The sequence below is a fragment of the Euprymna scolopes genome, chromosome 17, assembly GCF_053919585.1.
Source record: "Euprymna scolopes isolate OS-2025 chromosome 17, ASM5391958v1, whole genome shotgun sequence".
Taxonomy (NCBI): domain Eukaryota; kingdom Metazoa; phylum Mollusca; class Cephalopoda; order Sepiida; family Sepiolidae; genus Euprymna; species Euprymna scolopes.
This window is the reverse complement of record NC_136498.1, coordinates 80341200-80360935: the sequence shown is the minus strand read 5'-3', so window position 1 is coordinate 80360935 and position 19736 is coordinate 80341200. Positions and strand designations below refer to the sequence as shown.

General features: G+C 33.2%; 1 protein-coding gene across 2 annotated transcripts in view; it reads left to right on the top strand.

Moving 5' to 3' along the window:
- LOC145296829 (methanethiol oxidase-like) overlaps positions 1-19736 on the top strand; it is a 121473-nt gene that overhangs the window by 39394 nt on the left and 62343 nt on the right. For both annotated transcript variants that reach the window (XM_080142940.1, XM_080142941.1), the window contains exons 2-3: positions 7337-7497; positions 9473-9658. In XM_080142940.1, the coding sequence (XP_079999066.1) occupies positions 7337-7497; positions 9473-9658 (347 nt within the window). The remainder of the gene's footprint in view (positions 1-7336; positions 7498-9472; positions 9659-19736) is intronic.

Here is a 19736-nt window from a genome sequence, read left to right as displayed (position 1 = left end):
ATTGTGAATATTTCAAAAGCTTTAACAAGGAATAGTTAGAGATATTACTTAGCTTACTATAATTTACGATTTTTGGCCAAGATCAAAGTGCAGTATTTGTTCTTCAGATGCGGCACTTCCATTTCTCATTCTTTTTCAGTGGAGGAGAAATCCCTCACGACTGAGACAATTTTTATTTTTGTACCTTTTCTCAGCGTTAAAAACCGACTCTGGTGTCTAACTCTATCCTGTGGTGAGGCATTGTAAATAGGTACTATAATTTACCATAAAAAAGTTAAATTAAACTCCGAAAGCCAATGTTACATTTTAATTTTATGTTGTAGATAAACAATATTCTAATAAATAAATACATGTTTGTTTCATGTTTTTGTACCAAGAAAAAAATTAAAAGAATCGTTTTGGAATCAGAAATAGGGCTAAAATTGTTTTGATTCTTATACTACTTCCGATACTCATCAAAATTTTGATTTTTCTGATTTCCAATTCGGACTTGATTAACATGCTCTCATTCAATCGGGTAGAAGTCTTAATTAATTTGCAATTGTATTCTTAGTATCGTCTGCACTGGAGATTGAACTTTCACTCCCCAGAAAATTGTTACTTAAAACTGAATCTGTTATGAGGCATGTCTTTGCAGGCATTCAAAACACTCGAGAATCATCCAGATCATCCAAATTATCAATCCTTATCTAAAAAATTAAAATCATCAGTTAAATTAACAGAAAAATTAAGGAAATCAAAATAAAGGCTTCAAATAGTTTACATTTGAATTCTTGCAAAAAGAATTTTGTGTAAAATAAAATATTTTACTTATGTTTTTGTTTATGTTAAAAAATTGCAAAAGAAATCAAGTGTCAAAATTAAAATTTTCAAAATCCATTATTTAATGACAAATGTTTGTATGAATTATTTAATTAAAGTTGCACAACATCTTCTAAAATGTATTAAATGTTATTGATCCGGAATATTATCAATCAAGCAACAAATTATTTGAAAAAACTATGAAGAAATATTTGCAAAAGAATTACTTGTTCAATTTGCAACGAATTAGGTGGGTGTGTCATGTTTTATCAATCAGTAGTCTTAGAGATGTGTTTGCCAATATGTTCATAGTATGAATAATATATATGAGTAAGTAATATGCAGTGTGGCACTGTGTATGTGTGTTGGTTTACCTTGTTCTTGTTCGTGTGTAGCTGTACATGAGGTGATGGCACTGTATGTCTAATTGGTTGAAATGTTCTTTCTTTCACCTCCCCTAGCCAAAGGCACATGGGTGAGGGCACCTTCTTTGAGGTACCTTCTTGGGTCCGGCGTGTGTGTGTGTGTGTGGGGGGGTGACTGGCTGGAGAAATCTGATTTCAATGACAAGGTTACTGCTTTTATAATTATGGTTAATTTGACATAGACTTGTTGCTTTTAGGATTTTAAAAATTTTCATTGGTTAAAAATATTTTTAGTTAACACCTTGTGAAAACTAAATGGGCAAAGAAAGAGGGTGGCTATTCAAGCCAGTTGTTTTTTGTATTATTAGTCTTACTGCATACTTTTATTTCATAATGATAATGTCAAAATAATTTTTTTTTAAATCTATTCACTTTAATTAAAGGTTTATTTTAGACAATGTTTATAACTTTTATGTTATTCTTCGACCCGGGCAATGCTGGTTATCTCCACTGATAAGTTATATTCAACCATTAGATTTAAGTTGACCTCGATGTAAAAAGAGATATTTGACTCCATGACCCACAATTAGTTTTATCTTTAAAGTCTGTTACCAAATAACTTAAGTTTTATCTTGGAATTTTGATAACCATTGAAAGACGGCATGTTTTTGTTTGATAACATTGTAGATTAATATAAGTCCTAGAACTTTGCTTCAACAATTGTTGTCGTTAAAACACCTTAGGCAAAACAATATTCTTAACTAAATTAGAAATGCAAAAATGCAACCGGTGGCATGGAGGGTAATCTGTTTATGCACCATGACTAAAATGCATTCTGTGCATTTGTATATGTTGTTGGGGGGAAAGAGCGTTCTGTTAAAGATACTTCTGTAAAAATAAACAAATTTTAAATAAAGTGGCTCAAAATGCAACCATTTCAAGTACTTTTATTCATTATAATTATTATTTGTACTCACTAGGAGTTCTCACATAGGCCATCAGCAGAGATTGCTCTCTGAGAGCAACAGGTGGCATTCCCTGACAACAGGTTGGGTCAGGGGGATAATAGGTATCCTCAAATAACCAGTATTCTTCACCTGTTTCAATAAACTTTGCAAATAAATCAGTCGTTTGCCATTGACTTCTCACTAGCAATGGCCATTGGTCTTCACTGGAATTTGGGTGACAGTAAGCCTCCCCAATGTCCCAGTCTCCTTTACACCCATCCAGTGGAAGTTTGGTTAGTGCTTCCACTCTTCAATCTTTCCATTCTCATTGATCCATCAACTATTTGGTGTGTTGCCATCCGATACCGACACTACAATCTTTTTTTTTGTGGGGGTGGGGGCTGTAGTCAGCTTTCAATTTTATTATTATTATTATTATTATTATTATTATTATTATTATTATTATTATTATACTTGTGGTAAGTAAACTACACAGAAACAATTATTCCATTCCTGATGAAAATTGTCGGTCTAAAATACATACTTGATATCATAGAATAAGATAGCTTTCTTAAGAAAAGCTTCATAAGAAAATCTGTTTTATTAGTCTAGTATTAGGTCATGTTAGAAACAAAAAAGTTAATTTTGATCAATTTCTTAAATTTTTCATATTTAATCCTGGTCAATATTTTTTGCCACTGCTAATGGAAGTGGGAGAACTCTTTCCTCCCTATTTTATATGTACTGTTATTTTACACATTGATACATGGTAATTCATTTAGTAGGGTACAATTTTGGTAATCACCTACTCCTACCATTATTTTGTATGTCTGCCATCTAGTACTTTTTTACATACAAAGTATTAATAAATATGTTCATATAATAATTTAATGACCTTTTGTATACACACCTCATTTGCACGACGCTTTGTCTTTGATCATATGAGAAGAAAATTTGCTGTTATGAATTATGATATTAAAGCTGATTTTGACTAGTAAGATTGGCATAACCGCACTGTTGAAACGAGAAATAAAAATTTTTTTTGCACCTTACCATTATATCCATACCTCTGAAAACAAGAAACACAAGCCATGAATTACTAATATTATCTGTGATAGAAAGCTGAAAAACACCGCATGGGGGAATTACCAAGTGACGATGTCCAGGCAGATTTTGAAATCTAAAGAAAACTATATAATCATATTCGACATATTTCCAGCACTAATAAACAACATTTGATGCTGGTTTCAAATGGGTGAGTGTTCAAATTATGCCGACTATCATCAGTCATAGTTGAGAAGCTATGTTTATAACATTTGGGGATCATATGCTGATTTAGACGTAATAATAATAATGATAATAATAATAATAATAATAATAATAATAATAATAATAATAATAATAATAAATACAGAAGGGCATCTTTGAAGGAGACTCAGTATCACGACTACTGTTTATCATAGTCATGATGTCACTAAACTACAGGTTTCTCAGGCTGTCGTTCAAAGTAACCCTCAAAACGCCAACACTAAAACTAAGACTAAGGCCTTAAATAAAATTGTAATCCCTCTAAGAGGCGATATAGACAAAGAATCCATCAAATTCATGAACTAGGCATGTTAACAAAGTTACAAAACTCAGGTCGTTCATAAGTTCTAACTCTAAATACAAATGCTTTGGGACTGGTGGCTTCCATTAGTAAGGTTGGGGCTTGTCTCTTCACAGGGTAAATTCAGGAACCTAGAATAGGGTGCAACTTTAGTCAGGAGTTTTTCTCTGACTGAGACTATTGAGGCTATTTTTGTCTTTCATTATATTGAGAATCAGATGGGCTTAACCCCACCTTCAATCCCCAGAATTTTATTTCACATTTCTCAGAAAACTAATCTCATGCAGTTTTTGAAATCCTCAAGCTCTAAAAAACTTTTCTTTTCTTCTTCTTCCTCAAATCTGTATCTCTGACCGCCAATCTTAACAGGAGGATCTATTGCCTTCACTCTCCATTGGGTCTCTACCTTTCACCATCATTCACGTGAGAGCTTCCCTCTCTTCTTGCTTCATTTGCATAACCAAGGGTGTTCCCCAAATGCCATTTCATATGAGTTAAAGAATAAATAATTTGGTTATCTTTAAGGGATGATCAAATTTCTGAATAATTATTAATAGACACTTGAATTTGTATCCACCATCCTTTTTTTCCTTATCCAAAGAAACTCATAATATCTGGCCTATATTTCGGGTGACCCACAAATAACTTTACCACGCAAGAAACAAGGTTAACTACTTTTCTTAACAAGGGTAGTATTTAGATGAAACTTGTCAAATCGCCATTTCTGCCATTTTTCGAGATATCTTTATATTCCAAACGTCAACGTTTTCAGCTAGTGTTGTTTTTAATGGCAGTTTATGCCAACACAAATTATCATGAAAGAAAAACAGATTTCTTCTTTATCAATATCCACAAATAAGTCTATGCGTGTATTAAACCAAAACCACAACAACCTTTCTTAATAATGCTCTCTTTCCATCATCATCATCATCATCATCATCATCATCATCATCATCATCATCATCATCGGTACATCCTACGACACTGTCACAATTGAAATGGAAGAACTATAATAAAAGGAGAAATTGAGAACGAAAACTTATATGAGATTGTGGGAATCAATAAACTTGATGTTGTTGACGAAATATTGAGGGTAGAAGAAACAACTACATCTATAAACGAAAATATTGTAATTTACGACAATCAGATTTTCTCGATGGAAGCAATTGTTAAATGTATAATAGAACATTGGATGACAAAAGAAGATATTGATATTTTCAGATTTTTAGACGAGGAGCTACAATTTCTACAATTACTGCCAACCATACAATTACAAATATCGATAGCGTGTTTTTTTACTTTCTGAACAAAGAATATATTTTAATTACCTATCATTTCATGCACTTCTTTAGATAATTTATTTTTAATTTGGTATCTTCTAAATGCCATTTATCTTTATTTTTATCTACGAAAACTTACAGAAAACTTATTGTTAGTTTTCTAGACATTTTTTCAAGTAATTATTTCACATGGAAAATTAGACTGAATTAGACTATTTTTTTTAAACATTTTCCAGTCAGAATTTTTTTCAAAATGTAAATATGCATTTTTCTTTTTCTTATACACATTAGTTTTTTTTTTTTTCCATCGCTTACATGTAAACAGACACAATACATTTCATCAAACATAGGATTTAACACAGCCATTTGAATATCACTTTCCCGTCACAATTTAACACACAATTCCTGATAAGTCACCGGTAAATCGACATGTATATCCGAATGGTCTCCAAATTTTGAAACAGATTTTTTTTTAATAAGGTTGGGTTGTAAGAAAATAGCAAACACTATTTTCTACGAGATTGATTAGTGATCATTTTCGTAGATTACATGTAAACTGTCTGAAAAGATATCAGCAGGAAATAACACAAAAATTGGAATCTTTTATATCTTACGGTGGGAGATCACTTTACTATAGACATTTAACAAGTACTAAGCAAGTTAACATTTAGTCCATATGCATAACCGATTAGTTTCTCAATTTTGGTACAGGAAAATTGGGATGGGGTTAGGGTGTTTGTTACTCATCCATATTTTTTATTTATCTGTTTTAACTCGAAATAAAGGGATTTTTGCCCTTCTTGACTTTTTGGTGTGGGGAGATAGAATTATGAAAACAGTGACTACTTAAAAGAACATAAAGATAACCATGATAGAAAATACCCGTGTTCGGTTAAGTACAAATGACGATAATGAACTTCACCTAACAATTTATACAATACAAACCAGATTGTTTCTTTTTACCCTACCTTAATCCTAAACTAAGTTTGATTTTAAGTTTGCAGACGAAGGAAGCAAAGCATATATCTTAAAACATTAAATATGTTTTCCGCACTTAATTTTATTGTAGGAAATAAAAAATATTTATCTTAGAAACTTTCTTTTTTGTTGATATTTTGTTTTATTGTTAATGTATTCATTTATATTTTACCCAAGCAACGCTTGGACAAGGATCCTGTTAGTAATTATAATAACAACATAAATAATGATGACAATAAAGTGATAATATAAGTAAATAAATAATAATAATAATATCAGAAGACAAGGAAACTTATGACAATGCACAACGCATTACACCTGAAAGACGATACTGACTCAATGTGAAAAGCAATGAAGAGGGAAGAGGACTGATAAATGTAGATGACTGTAAAAAGTATAAAAAAGACTTGAAAAGTACATGTCAGAACACAGAAAGATTGATTAGCACAGCAAGAGACACCGTCAAGAAGAACAATACAGTAAACAATGAAATCAGAAACAAAAAGATGAGAAAAGAAAAGTGGGAAGAGAAAGATGATTCATCAGAATAATAAACGGAGAGAACCATGAACACATCTTAACATGGCTAAGAAAAGGACACATAACTGATAAGCAGAATCCCTACTGACAGCTGCAAAGAACGACACGATTAGAATAACCATATTAAAGCTAAAATAGATAAAATACAGGGAAACAGTAAATGTAGACTCTGTGGACAAGGAGACGAAACAATAAACCATATAATAAATAAATGCTGCAAACTAGCGCAAAAGGAATTTAAGGACTGGCATGACTGCATAGGAAATGCAGTGCACTAGGATCTCTGCTGATAACTTCACTTTAAACATATGGACAAATGGTCATAAACACAAGCCGGAGACTGTACTGGAAAACAAAAACCACAAAATCCTTTGAAACAGGGAGATACAAACAGATAAACTCATTCAAGCTAGAAGATCAGACGTCATTAAGAAAAAGGGAAAAGACTGCTAAGTTTTAAATTTTGCTGTCCCAGTATACCACAGGATGAAGATCAAAGAGAAAGAAAAATGAAACAAATATGCAGAATTTGCCAGGTGCAGTAGGAACAGTGCCAAAGAACTTGAAAAAAAGATTAGCAGAAAGCAGAATCAAGAGGAACATTCAAATTATGCAATGGGCAGTAATGCTGAAAACAGCTGAAATCTTTAGGAAAACCCTTGAGTGCAGAAACTAATCTACATAAATAAATTTGAAATTTTAGTTAAAATTTTACATTTTTTTTTTCAGTTTGATATGAATATTTTTTATAAAAAACTTTTGTATCATGAATATTTTCACAATAAATTTTCAAACCAATTCACATTGTCTTTTTAGCTTGTCACAATGGTCCTGGGTATGCCTCTCCTCTTGATGCTATGAAAGGAGAAAAAGAAAAATTACTATACGTCACATGTATCATTCCACCGAATAAGCGTAATCGGCCAGATTACTTATCAACGGTCGATGTAGATCCTGCATCCGATACCTACGGAACAGTAAGTGCATTTTGTATTATTCAAAAATATTTTTGTTCAAAAAATGGTTGTAATTCACAGGGTTATGAATCGAGGAAGAGTCAGTGTTAATTCCTTGCTGTTTAAATCTCATTATTAGTGTACAGTGTTGGAAATATTCATAATAAGACTTTTTATGCAATTGCAGTGACTTTATGCAGATTGCCCACTATTAGTTGAGGAAAGGTTATATATAAACACTAAACAAAAAGAACCTTGAATCAAAGGTGCTCAAAAAAGAATTTACTGAAAGGAATGAAAACGCTTCTCCTCACCTCTGTTACCTAATTTCTTCAACAAAAAGAACATCTTCAGAACAAACGTTTTGGAAACTATGAAACTTCAAACCGACATATTACCTTTTATTGTATTTGTAATTATAATTGAATATAATTTGTTTTTGAATGTAATAACTTGTTGGTTTTTAATTGCCTTGGTTAAAAAAAAAACGGAAGGTTGTTCTGCTACAAAAGATTGTTTTTGTTTAAAAAAAAGTGTTAGAAATAACTAACTCAGGAAAATTTCTAACAACAGATAAAAGAAATTTTTACATCTCCTCGTATTTAGAATATTGTAAATATTGTATATAATAAACAATTCTCCTTGTGATTAGGATATTTGCAGTTGTTGTGCATTTGGTCAAATGATTGATGATTGGAAATAAGCAATGTTAAAAAAAACCCAACTTTTTTTCAAAATCATCAAGCTAAAATAGACCTCCTCATTTTGTTTCAGCAATAGACGCTGTTGATTGTCAATTTAGGATCAGCGTAAGACGATTTGAGGCAAGTAAAAAGGGAAAGTGTATAAATTTTATTTTATTAAAGTTGAAAAAAAAAATCCTGAAGTTCAACAGATTGCATAATAATTAAATTTAAATTGAAAATTAACTGAAATATTTATTTCCTCTGAAGTACAAACAAATACTGTAAATTATACCAGGTATACTCATACTAATGTAAACTAAATATATTTTATATAATTTTGCTTGTTATAGAAATTAATATGTTAACAGAACATTCAAATAATTTTCAATAAGTGTTAAATTTTTAACTGAATCTAAAGATACCTCTGAAATTTTCCTTCTGATCCATCAATTAATGAAGCAATTATCGGCCAAGTCCATAAAATAACTGAAATGTATACTGAAAATTTACTACTCTTCTCAGACCATGTTAAACTAGTAACACCTAGACGTAACTATGATTAACTTCAAGATAATCTGAATAAAGTCTGGTCCTGGTCTTCAAGCTGGGATTTACTACTGAATTTCAAATATCTATTTGACAGATTTTTAGCAATTTAGATCTAACATGGAAAAGTATGGTGCAAATCAGGAAGTTCCCCTTACTAAAGGAAATGTTGGACCAGATATAATAAGTAATCGATGAAATAGATTGGATTTTCACATGTTATTTGCAAATGTTACAGATTGATAATTTACATAAATGGCTGATTAGCCATAATCAAATATCGATTTGGCAAATTAATTACATGGAAAATCTGACAAAATGATTTTATATATTAAATATCAAAAATGTTAATATTAGTGAAGAAAATAAGGGATTTGAAATCAACCATATAATTTTAGAGTAAATGTTGTTTATTAAATAATACCCGCATTTTGCAGCAATAAATTCTGTATTATATAAATGAATATCACCAGAGTTGGAACATACATAGAAAATACATAAAAAGTAAAATGTTTTATTTTTCTCTTTGCAGATTCTGTATTCAAACCCTGTAATTATTATTATCTCTTTATACTGAATTTGTCCACGCAAAATGCACGTATACTCTAAAAAGCGTTGCTTACTCTAATATATATATATATATATATATATATATATATATATATATATATATATATATATATATATATATATATATATATTTATTGTTTTCATAATTAAAACTTGTGTTTTTAATAATATTTCATCTGTCTTGTTTATTGCAGGTGATATCTCGACTAAAGATGCCCCATATTGGAGATGAGTTGCATCATTTTGGTTGGAACGCTTGCTCCAGTGCATTCAAGGACTGTTCGAAGAAAAGGAATAAACTTATTTTTCCATGCTTGTTGAGTGATCGCATTTACATTGTTGATGTAGAAGCAAATCCTAAAGAACCCCGCCTATTTAAGGTGAGATTTCAATTCAGCTTTTTGGTAATTATTTCTTCTGTTTAACAATATATATAAAAGTTATGAAAATATATTTACGGCAGTTAAGCTACACAAAAGCTTCCACATTTTAATTGCCATAAATCTATATAAATAAAAATGTAAATGTTTGTATGTTACTAATAAGTAATTGTAGCAAAACTGAACAACACTCCGTTGGTTCTATTGAGGTTACAAAATAGGAAGTGCACAAGAACCACCGTCATTCGAACCCGGAATTCGTCCAGTACAAAGAAAAGAGAAATATGCAAAATGTGGTACTGTTACGATTAAAAGTCTGCATATAAGGACAGGGTTTTTTTTTTGTGAGAGCGATGGGACGCAGTTGTGATTTTGTGAAGAAGAAGAAGAAGAAGAAGAAGAAGAAGAAGAAGAAGAAGAAGAAGAAGAAGAAGGGAAGAGAAAATTGCTTTGCTCACTCAAAGTTATTTTTTTATGCGTCAGTGGAAAGAAAAAGAATGACGGATTTCAAAGAATTCATCAATTTCAACTCTTCAGTAATCTAAAAACTAATTTATTGATTAACTTGAGATTTTACTATAGCATTTTAATTAGATACATGCATGTTTTTATATATCACTTTTTAATGATAACGTTCTATGAAATTTACAGTGGGCAGACCACACAATCTTTTAATACATTTAATGCAAATACAAAATGGAAGTCACCAAGCATGAAATGAAAAACAAAACCATACAAAAACACCCCATTTCAAAAAAACTTCTTGTGTTAATATATTTAATATATTATTTCAAAAAAACTTCTTGTATTAATATATTTAATATATTATTTCAAAAAAACTTCTTGTGTTAATATATTTAATATATTATTTCAAAAAACTTCTTGTATTAATATATTTAATATATTATTTCAAAAAACTTCTTGTATTAATATATTTAATATATTATTTCAAAAAGACTTCATCTATAGAAATGTAAAAAAATAAAAAAATTTTCCTTATTGTTTTGTATTGTTTCACGATGACACAAGTGTCAAAACAAAAAACTTTAACAAATGTAAAAAATAAAGGTTTGTTATTTTTTATTGTTAAAACTAAAAAAATATTTATTTAAAAACTGTAAAAATTAAATTTTATTATTTCTTCATGATAACACAAGAAGTGTGAAAACAAACAATTTCTTGAAACAAAACACACAACATGGTTTTGAACTTCACACACAAAACAATAAAAATAAAGAAAATTTTTACTTTTCACATTTCTATGCATAAAGTCTTTTTGAAATAAAATATTAAATATATTAACACAAGAAATGTTAACACGCAGATAGTTTTATGAAATGGGGTGTTTCTGTATGGTTTTGTGCTTCATTTCATGTTTAGTGGCTTCCATTCCATTTTTTTTTTTTTTTACATTGGGGATCACCACTTATCAAGGCCCGGAAGCCACTCGGGGATAAGGGTTATTGTGTGTACAATAATCAATGGGATAATATCGTAGTAATAGTTGGTATTGGAGATTTGATAAAGTGTTTTACTTAAGGGGGCGATTAATCAGGAATTTTTTTATGTTGGACTTGAAGACATCCAAGTTGTAGTCAGGTGGGAAACAGGCAAACAGAAGAGAATTCCACAGGCGTGTACTTCTCAGAAAGAAGCTTTGTTCATGGAATCTACGTTTTGATTTAGGCACAGATAAAGAGTGGGGGAAATTACTGACAGTGGTTTTAGCTAGACGGGTGTTTATCATGAAGGATTGGCGAGAGGGGACTAGATATTGGAGCTCGGACGAGCACTTGCCATGGAAATAACGATAAAACAAAGACAGGCTTGCAACATCTCTTCTGTGGGAGAGAGGTTGCAGGGAAGAGAAAAGGGCACCCCCACTAAGCCACAAAGTCTATTTTGTACTTTGTCAAGGCAGGATAGGCTGTCTTTAGAAGTTCCAGCCCAGATGTGGCAGCAGTACTCCATCTTTGGACTAACTTGGCTTTTATACAGATAGAGAATTGCATCAGTAGTGAGATATCTTCTGGGGTGGTAGAAGGATCCCACCATTTTCCCAGCAGCCCAGGCAATAGACTTGATATATGTGTTCCATTTCAGATCAGGAGTAAAAGTCAAACCCAGGAGCTTGTCAAAACATGAAGCCTCCCCAAGACGAGAGCCATCCATTTCAATTGATGCTAGATGGGGATCAGAGCATTGATGATGTAAAGATAGAAGCTTGGTTTTAGATGCATCAACTGTATCTGTTTCTGCCATCTTTCTTTTGGGAGCACAATTGTTAGTGATAGGCAAATATTGCGAATCCAAAAGTATTGTTAAATTACGCATAAGAAACATGCACTTTGTCTTTTTTTTGTTTTTCATTTAACCATACTAAACCACTGCAATGTGTGGCCGGATGCAAGTAGTATATAGTGATAATATATTCACATTATATATATATTTTTTTTAAACATTGGCTACGTTGGCCGGGAATGTAATATTAATAGGTTTATATGAAAATAATTCAAAATGTAGTCAATGTTTAAAAATTAAAAATAGGATCATTTTACTTTTCCATTGTTTTATTTTTAATTACTAGCAGATGTACTGTAGAAATGGAACCTGCTTCACTCGTTCCAATGCACTGAGTAGCCGTGTGTCTTGTAACATCACCTGTTTACTGTCTGTACAACGAAAACTCTCCACTCTTCCAAGCGACCTGCTTTATATTACATTCATCCAAGTGAATCTCGCGTGACCTTGCGAGATCACATGAGACCGTTTCTGTTAAATATTGCAGACGCCATCTTGGTTTCTCTTTTTCCTGTCTAATGCGCATGATAGGCAGGCACGTTGGCACTTCACAGGTAGGTCGTTTGTATTTCCATTTCTATTTTCCCTACATCCCCCCCCTGATCTCATGATCACAAAGATGGCAGGGAAGTGGTGCTCTCTTCTGTCGGGTGCTTCTTCGAAGGGGGACTGTGCAGCCTCCTATTCACTTGCGCTCTCATTCGCAGTCTGAGAATCGAAGTACACTGCCTCCCCTGAGAGGCTATTAATATCGGATTTGCTGCTTGATAAGATGAGGATGGTGGAAACCAGAGCGATTGCCCACTGGCCTCAGAATCAGTCACACCCATCATCCAATGGTGGTTGCAACTGTGTCACTGGCTTCAGGTCCTTAACATGACGAGGCACATCGTCAATCATGACTGACTGCTGACTCACCACATCACTCAGCCCCGTTTATATCTGTCAGTGCACCAGCTTCCTGACGGCTTCATCCAGACAGGATCCCCTGGTGTGTATGACCCCCCCCCCGTCCTTCCTCGTTGGTGACTTCTCTGTTGGGGTAGATTCCCTTTTCTTGGACTCGGTATTGGTAGATTACATTTGCAGGCACTGTTCCTGGAGAAACGCCATCCTTCGGCATGATGTTGTACCAATATACGGCTTCTGAGATGGTGCACTGCTTCCTGGCCGCAATTTTTTGGATGCTGTGATGGCTCCTCTCAGCAATACTGTTGCTAGATTGCACATAAGCACATTGCAGTCACAGCCGCACTCCCTACTCCTTCAGATATCTGGGTCATTGTCTGTCAGCACCTTTTCGGGTGCACCTCTTTCAAAGAACACAGATGACAGCTGGCGAATAATGTAGGAGGAGTCCTGGCGCCCGAATGGGCTCCAGACTGCGAAGCGCGTAGGTCCACAATTGATGAGAGTGAGAAAGTGATTGCCGCTGTAATGTGTGATATCCATGCCTACTCTCTGCCACATGCCGCTCACTCCCAATTGCCCTTTTATCCACTGTATCGGAGCCGAGTGGATTGATTGACATGCCTGGCAACTTTCCACTGCTCTCTTGACATCTGCCTTTCTTACTTCTGGGTCAACCATCTTGGCAAAATATAGTGTCCGCTTAACCCCTGGGTGTTCGCATTGCCGATAAATCTCACTGATATGATCCGCATCCATATTACACGCAATGGCTGCAACGGCTGTTGCAACATCTCAGAACCTCCCTGGTATCAGCCAGCAACCACTGTTGTGGTATTTGTGTCAACGCATCTGCTCTGTTTCTTGCAGACCTGATCAACGTTACGCCTATGGTCAGGTTGTACCCTTGGATTGTATCAACCAGGGTGGCAAGCCGCCTTCGGATCAACATCTCACTCGCTGCCCGTGTGGTTAGCCATGCTCTTCCAGTTAATGCATTGATTATCCACCGATGAGTACATGCAGAGTCCGTGATAATATGTAATAACCTGGCTTGCCACTGAAGCCCCAGGGTAACTCCTTTCAATGTTCAGTCAGGTTTATGTGCTTAGGATTATTCTCTGGATGAAGCCAACAGGCTTCTTCGATAATGCCATCATCAATCGCAATGATAACTCCAAGGGCTAATGAACTAGCATCCACCTATACCATGAACTCGTTCCCGTTAACACACCAGTCCTCTCACACAGGGTCGTCATGAATCACCCTGGCCACAGTTTCCATCAGCACTTTATTGTCCCATCCCAATGATACGGATGTGGCACAACGTTTTATGGCTGCCACTGCCACTCTGAGTCAACCACACACAAAGAAGTGGCCCACCAGCTTTCCACAAAAAGAAAAAATGCTCAAACAAGTGATGTTGGATGGGACTTCCGGAACATCACCACCTCTCCTCCAGTAGAGCTTCTCCTTGCTACTGCTCACACGCAGGCCAAGTACTTTTGCCCCGTCTCGGTTCCTTGCGTGTCAGAGACTGTTTCTGTTAAATATTGCAGACGCCATCTTGGCTTCTCTTTTTCCTGTCCAACAAGCATCAGAGGTAGGTTATCTGTATGTCCGTTTCTATTTTCCCCACATGTACCCAGTGTTGCCTGGTATTTAACATAATGTTAAATTCCTTTAAAAAAATGAATTAAAAAAAAACAGAAAGGAACTGAGACATGTGCATGGAAGTATTATGTTTTTTCTAAATAGTTCACATCTTGTAAGTAAAGTAAAATATTTGAGCTGAGAACGAAATAAAAACCTAAAGACAGTGGGTCAAGTACGATAACCATTAGGCTAGCTTACCACGACTTTAAAAAGTATTTTCAAATCTACTTATTCTTAACATAAAGAAGCTATCATGTGAATTAGTCATGCAGGCGCAATCGTGAAACAGTTGACAAACAGATCTGATGACCCCTGCTCCCAGGTACCAATTTTTCCATTTTGACCCCTTAGCAGCTCTTTTTTCTGAATGAAAACCGATGAAAAAGTTTTCCACATTTCTGAATACCCTATATACCAAATTTCATGTCAGTAGATCAAAAATTCATTGAGTATATAGGTTGAGAGTTATCTTCATGTGCGCACACACACACACACGCACACACACACACACACACACACACACACACACACACACATACTTTTATAGATATACTAGCAGGCTGCCAGGCATTGCCCAGTTGTAAAATATGCATAAATATTATATATTAATTAATGCAGAATTCTTATTTATTATAAACAGAAATACCGTAGGTATTAAATGTAATGTAAAATTCCTTTGAAAAAAATGAAGTAAAAAATGAAAAGAAACTGAAACATGTGCATGCGAATATTATGTTTTTTCTAAACATGCATATCAAAGCTTTATGAATTAACCATGAAATGTATATTTGTGCAGACATCGATCATATACATTATGGAAAACTACTCCTGCCAAATTCCAATTTTTCAATTTCAACCACTTTTTCAGATAAAAACCAAATCAAATTTGTTTCATAGATCCAAATGCTCCATATATCAAGTTTCAAGTCTGTAGATAAAAAATTAACAGATCAGTTTGATAGAAGCCATTCTACAACTAGAGATAAAGATTTATTTTAAATGCAGCTTCAAATGCTATGCAATTATGCACAATGTAGAAAATATGCACAAATAGAACTGTGCATAATAGTGAAATGAAATTAATCATTCAATGAGAAAACAGGAAAAATAAATGCCCAATTAATAAGAGTTCATTTTTAAAGGAATATGCAAATTAGTTACCCCCTTTGAAGTCACTTGCATATTTACAGCTATGTAAGGATACTCTATTCAGATTTAAAATAGAAACGTGGGCTTTAACTCAACTTATACATATATATATACAATTATATGACTGGAACTTTGTATGTATGTGTGTGTGAGTTCATTCCTTATAAACTCCGAAACGGCTGAACAGATTTTCTTTAAAATTTACAGAACTTTAGTGTATAAGTCTGGGAATGAGCTTAGTTAAGTTTTGTCTCAGAATACCCCCAATAATTACCAATAATCGATAATTGAAAACATTATTTCAATTTATCTATCATTGGTAAAGCCATTTTTCCATGTCGTCACTTAGCAACAATGATAGAACAATGGGCCGTGAAAATTCTATTGTGGGTAAGTTGATAGCGTGTTATTTTTTTGTTTTTTGTTTTTTTTGCATGACGTGGTTTGTAGGTTCAAACTCTGCACGTAAATTTCTTTATTTTTTTTTCGTTAACTGCAAATGTTATGAAAAGGGACAGACAATAGTAAGTAAGAAAGCAAAACTAGATAAGTTTGAAAATGATATTAGGAAAAGGCTAGAATCGAACCCAGTAGGCAAGAGTAAAAAGATAATAGATATTAAAATCCTAGGAATGCAGAACGATTGTCATTGTTCTCGTAAATAACTAAATATTATTCATTTCTAATATTGAGCGATTGTCCATTCTTTCAGAAAAAAACTGGATATTAAAAATGTCAGTTAAAAGAATGGACAATAACAAAGTTGAAATGTTATGTAACAAATAGGTTAAATGATATAATTTAATTTACGGATTTCTTTTGTTTATGAGAGGTGTGTAAATACATGTGCAAAGGGCACTGGTTAAATGTAAACATGATAAAGTCACGTTAATTGACCATACCTCTGATGTCATAAAGAAAGGAGATTCTCAATATATTGAGACAGGGTTCAAAGTTAGAGACAATCACAGTCATTCGATCATCAGTAATAATTCTCCCCCTCTGATGTAAAAGAACTGTATTGCAATAATGAATTCGCATCTCTCAGCTCTGTTATAAATGTCTCTCTTAGAATATAAATGTCATTATCATCTTTGTTTTGAGTCCTTGTATTATGTGTCTCCGATATGGGGGGTCATCCTTCCATATGACCCCCCCCTCCACTATACAACACAAAGAATTTTATAAAACTTGAAAATGTATGTGTTTTTTTAATGCTTTTTTTTGCATGACCTGGTCTGTAGGTTCAAACCTCACACATAAATTTCTTAATGTTTTGTTTTTTTGTTAACTGGAAAGAAGTTTATATAAAATAATTTTATAACAGAAACAGTAGGTTCTCCAGAGTGCAATGTAGAATATCATATAATTTGGACTAACGTACTGCATGAAGGCATGTGAAGCTTCCTCCTTGGCGATTTCACGGATTTCGATGACAATAAAGCAGGGAGACCCGACGTTGCCTGGGATTGATGATGATCAACGAATATTTCACACTCCTCCTGGGATTAATGATGATCAACGAATATTCGTTGATCATCATCAATCCCAGGCAACGTCAGGTCTCCCTGCTTATATATATATATATATATATATATATATATATATATATATATATATATATATATATATGGTATTTTTCAAAAACTAACTACTGGCATTTTTGAATGTTTAAATATATGTATGTATGTATGTATGTCTGCCTAAAACTTTCAACAGAGGCAACAGATTTTCACAAGATCAGTATCATTTTGGAGCTAGACGTCTCGGACGACAAATACTAAAAAATTGGCCAAAAACATTAATTCCTTCACCCTCACTTGAGCAGTTTTCTACCAGGAGGGGTCGATTTTTTTGCGAGCCATTTTTGCAAATCATTGTATCGGTCGGATTAACTTTGCCTAATTTTAACGTTCTGAACTTGCATTATGGAGTAGTGGTAAGATGTCAGATTTTCTTCACTTGCTTTTCTGACTTTGTGTCACAGGTTCGAGCTTGATGGCCTCCTACCACTATTTTTTTTTTTTTGCCCAACACACACCTCCAAACATCCGGGAAATGCTGGACACTCAGGCTAGTTTAACATAAAGCAAAGTAACATGCTAGTAAAAATAAAGACACATAAAAACCGAACGATTATATTGTATTGGTTTATTTGACCATATTCATTTAATATAAAATAAGCTTCATTAAGCAGAAAATATTTTATACAACAAAACGTGGAAAGTAATCCAAGGAAGAAAATGGATGTAAGAAAGGCAGTGAAAGTTTTGAATCAAACTGATTTGCATACCGTCTTTCTCTCAAGAGAGCTTTGGCATATGATTGAGAACAGAGTTTCTGCGAAAGGGATGGATTATTCCATTACATGTTTGTATGTTAATGTTTTTATTTTTTGTGCGGAGGTTTCACTCTTCTCCTACATACAGCATCAGGTATTCCCAAATGGTCACCCATTTGGTTCTGCCTAGGTTCACTTAACTTCAATGATCTAATGACAACTGGTGTGTCAACATGATTTTCCCATATACATAAACGAAAGAAAAAGAGTAATTTTAACATGCACCTTTGTCACATAAAAGAATTGAAATTCCAATAGAGGTTTTGTGGAAAAACTATCCCAAGAACAAATATGTTACACTGATATGGTCATCTCTTGGATAAACTGTTACAGAAACATATAGAAATCTTAAATTGCAGGAAGTTTGGCTGGCCAAGGAAAACTTGGAAGAAAATAATTAGATAAGATTGCACAAAGTGACATTTGATCCCCGAACAGAGTAAAACTAATATCAAATGAACTAGCGTGACCTGTGGAAATTTCACAGAATGAGAAATATATTTAATCACCAAATATGTTTTGATAAAGCTGATATTTTTATGGATAGCACACAAAAAAGATCTTTTGGTGAAAAAAGCCAATAACATGCAGCAAATATGAGTTTATTAACATTTCTATGAAAATAGTGCCATTGTATTATAAATATAGAACTGGCCAAAATGAGATAAATTAATAAGTACTAATAAATACATGGAGAGTAATATTGTGCTACATAGTTCAATACAAATAATAAAATCACATTGTAAGAGCAATTTTTAATTTGCTGCTTCAGTCCCGCACCTCTTGGCAAGTAATTTTTTTTTTTTTGCCCTGTTTCTTTTGATGTTCCCATTTTTTGCATAATTTTTTGTTGACTTTTTCCCCAGTGAAAAACTGCTGCATATCGAAATTACTACAAGTTCTTTTCTCATACCATTACAACAATGATATTCTAAAACGAAGCTATATCAAAGGGAGGTCACTCTCATATTCTTGTTCAGGGTTGCCAGATTGGCCATTTTAAAGTCAAATTTTGTGAATTTGGCTTTTTTTTAAAGCACTTTCACCTTCAAAAATTGTATTAGACCTTTTTCAAAAACTAAGCCTAAAGAAGAAACAAGCAGAATATTATATAGATAAAAGAAATGTCATGTTTAGTTTGCTAAGCAAGTTTAACATAAAATGGCTCCCTTCCTCTAAAAAGAGAAAAGAGACATTAAATCAATAAATGAAGAGAAAGAAAAAGTTATTTTAGTAAGATGAGATATGTAAATTTATGTGAGGTTCGTCCTTGTTTCTCTATAGGTTAATATTTATTCAATAATTGTAGCATGACAGTCACATATTCATGATGTTCATTTCCAGAACATATTGACTTTTAACATTGATTTCCTGTTATTCCTTGAATGATTAACAAGGTCATAAATATTAAAAAAATATTGGTTTGCACTCTTTTCAAGGTCGAAAATATAATACTTGATTTAAGCTAAGTTTTTATGTTGAATACAAAAATCATGCTCATTTTATTTAAAATTAGAAGAATACCCATCCCCTGGCAGGTAAAATTAATTCCCTGAGTAAAACAATTTTGCACTACTTCTATGTCACCATATGAAGTTTAAAATTAGACGTAATTAATAATAAACCTTGTTTCTTACACTTTTATTCCAATTTTAATCAAAATTCATTACATGATTTTGATTATAGAAAATGTCTAAAAATTAAGGCTTAGGATTAAAGAGT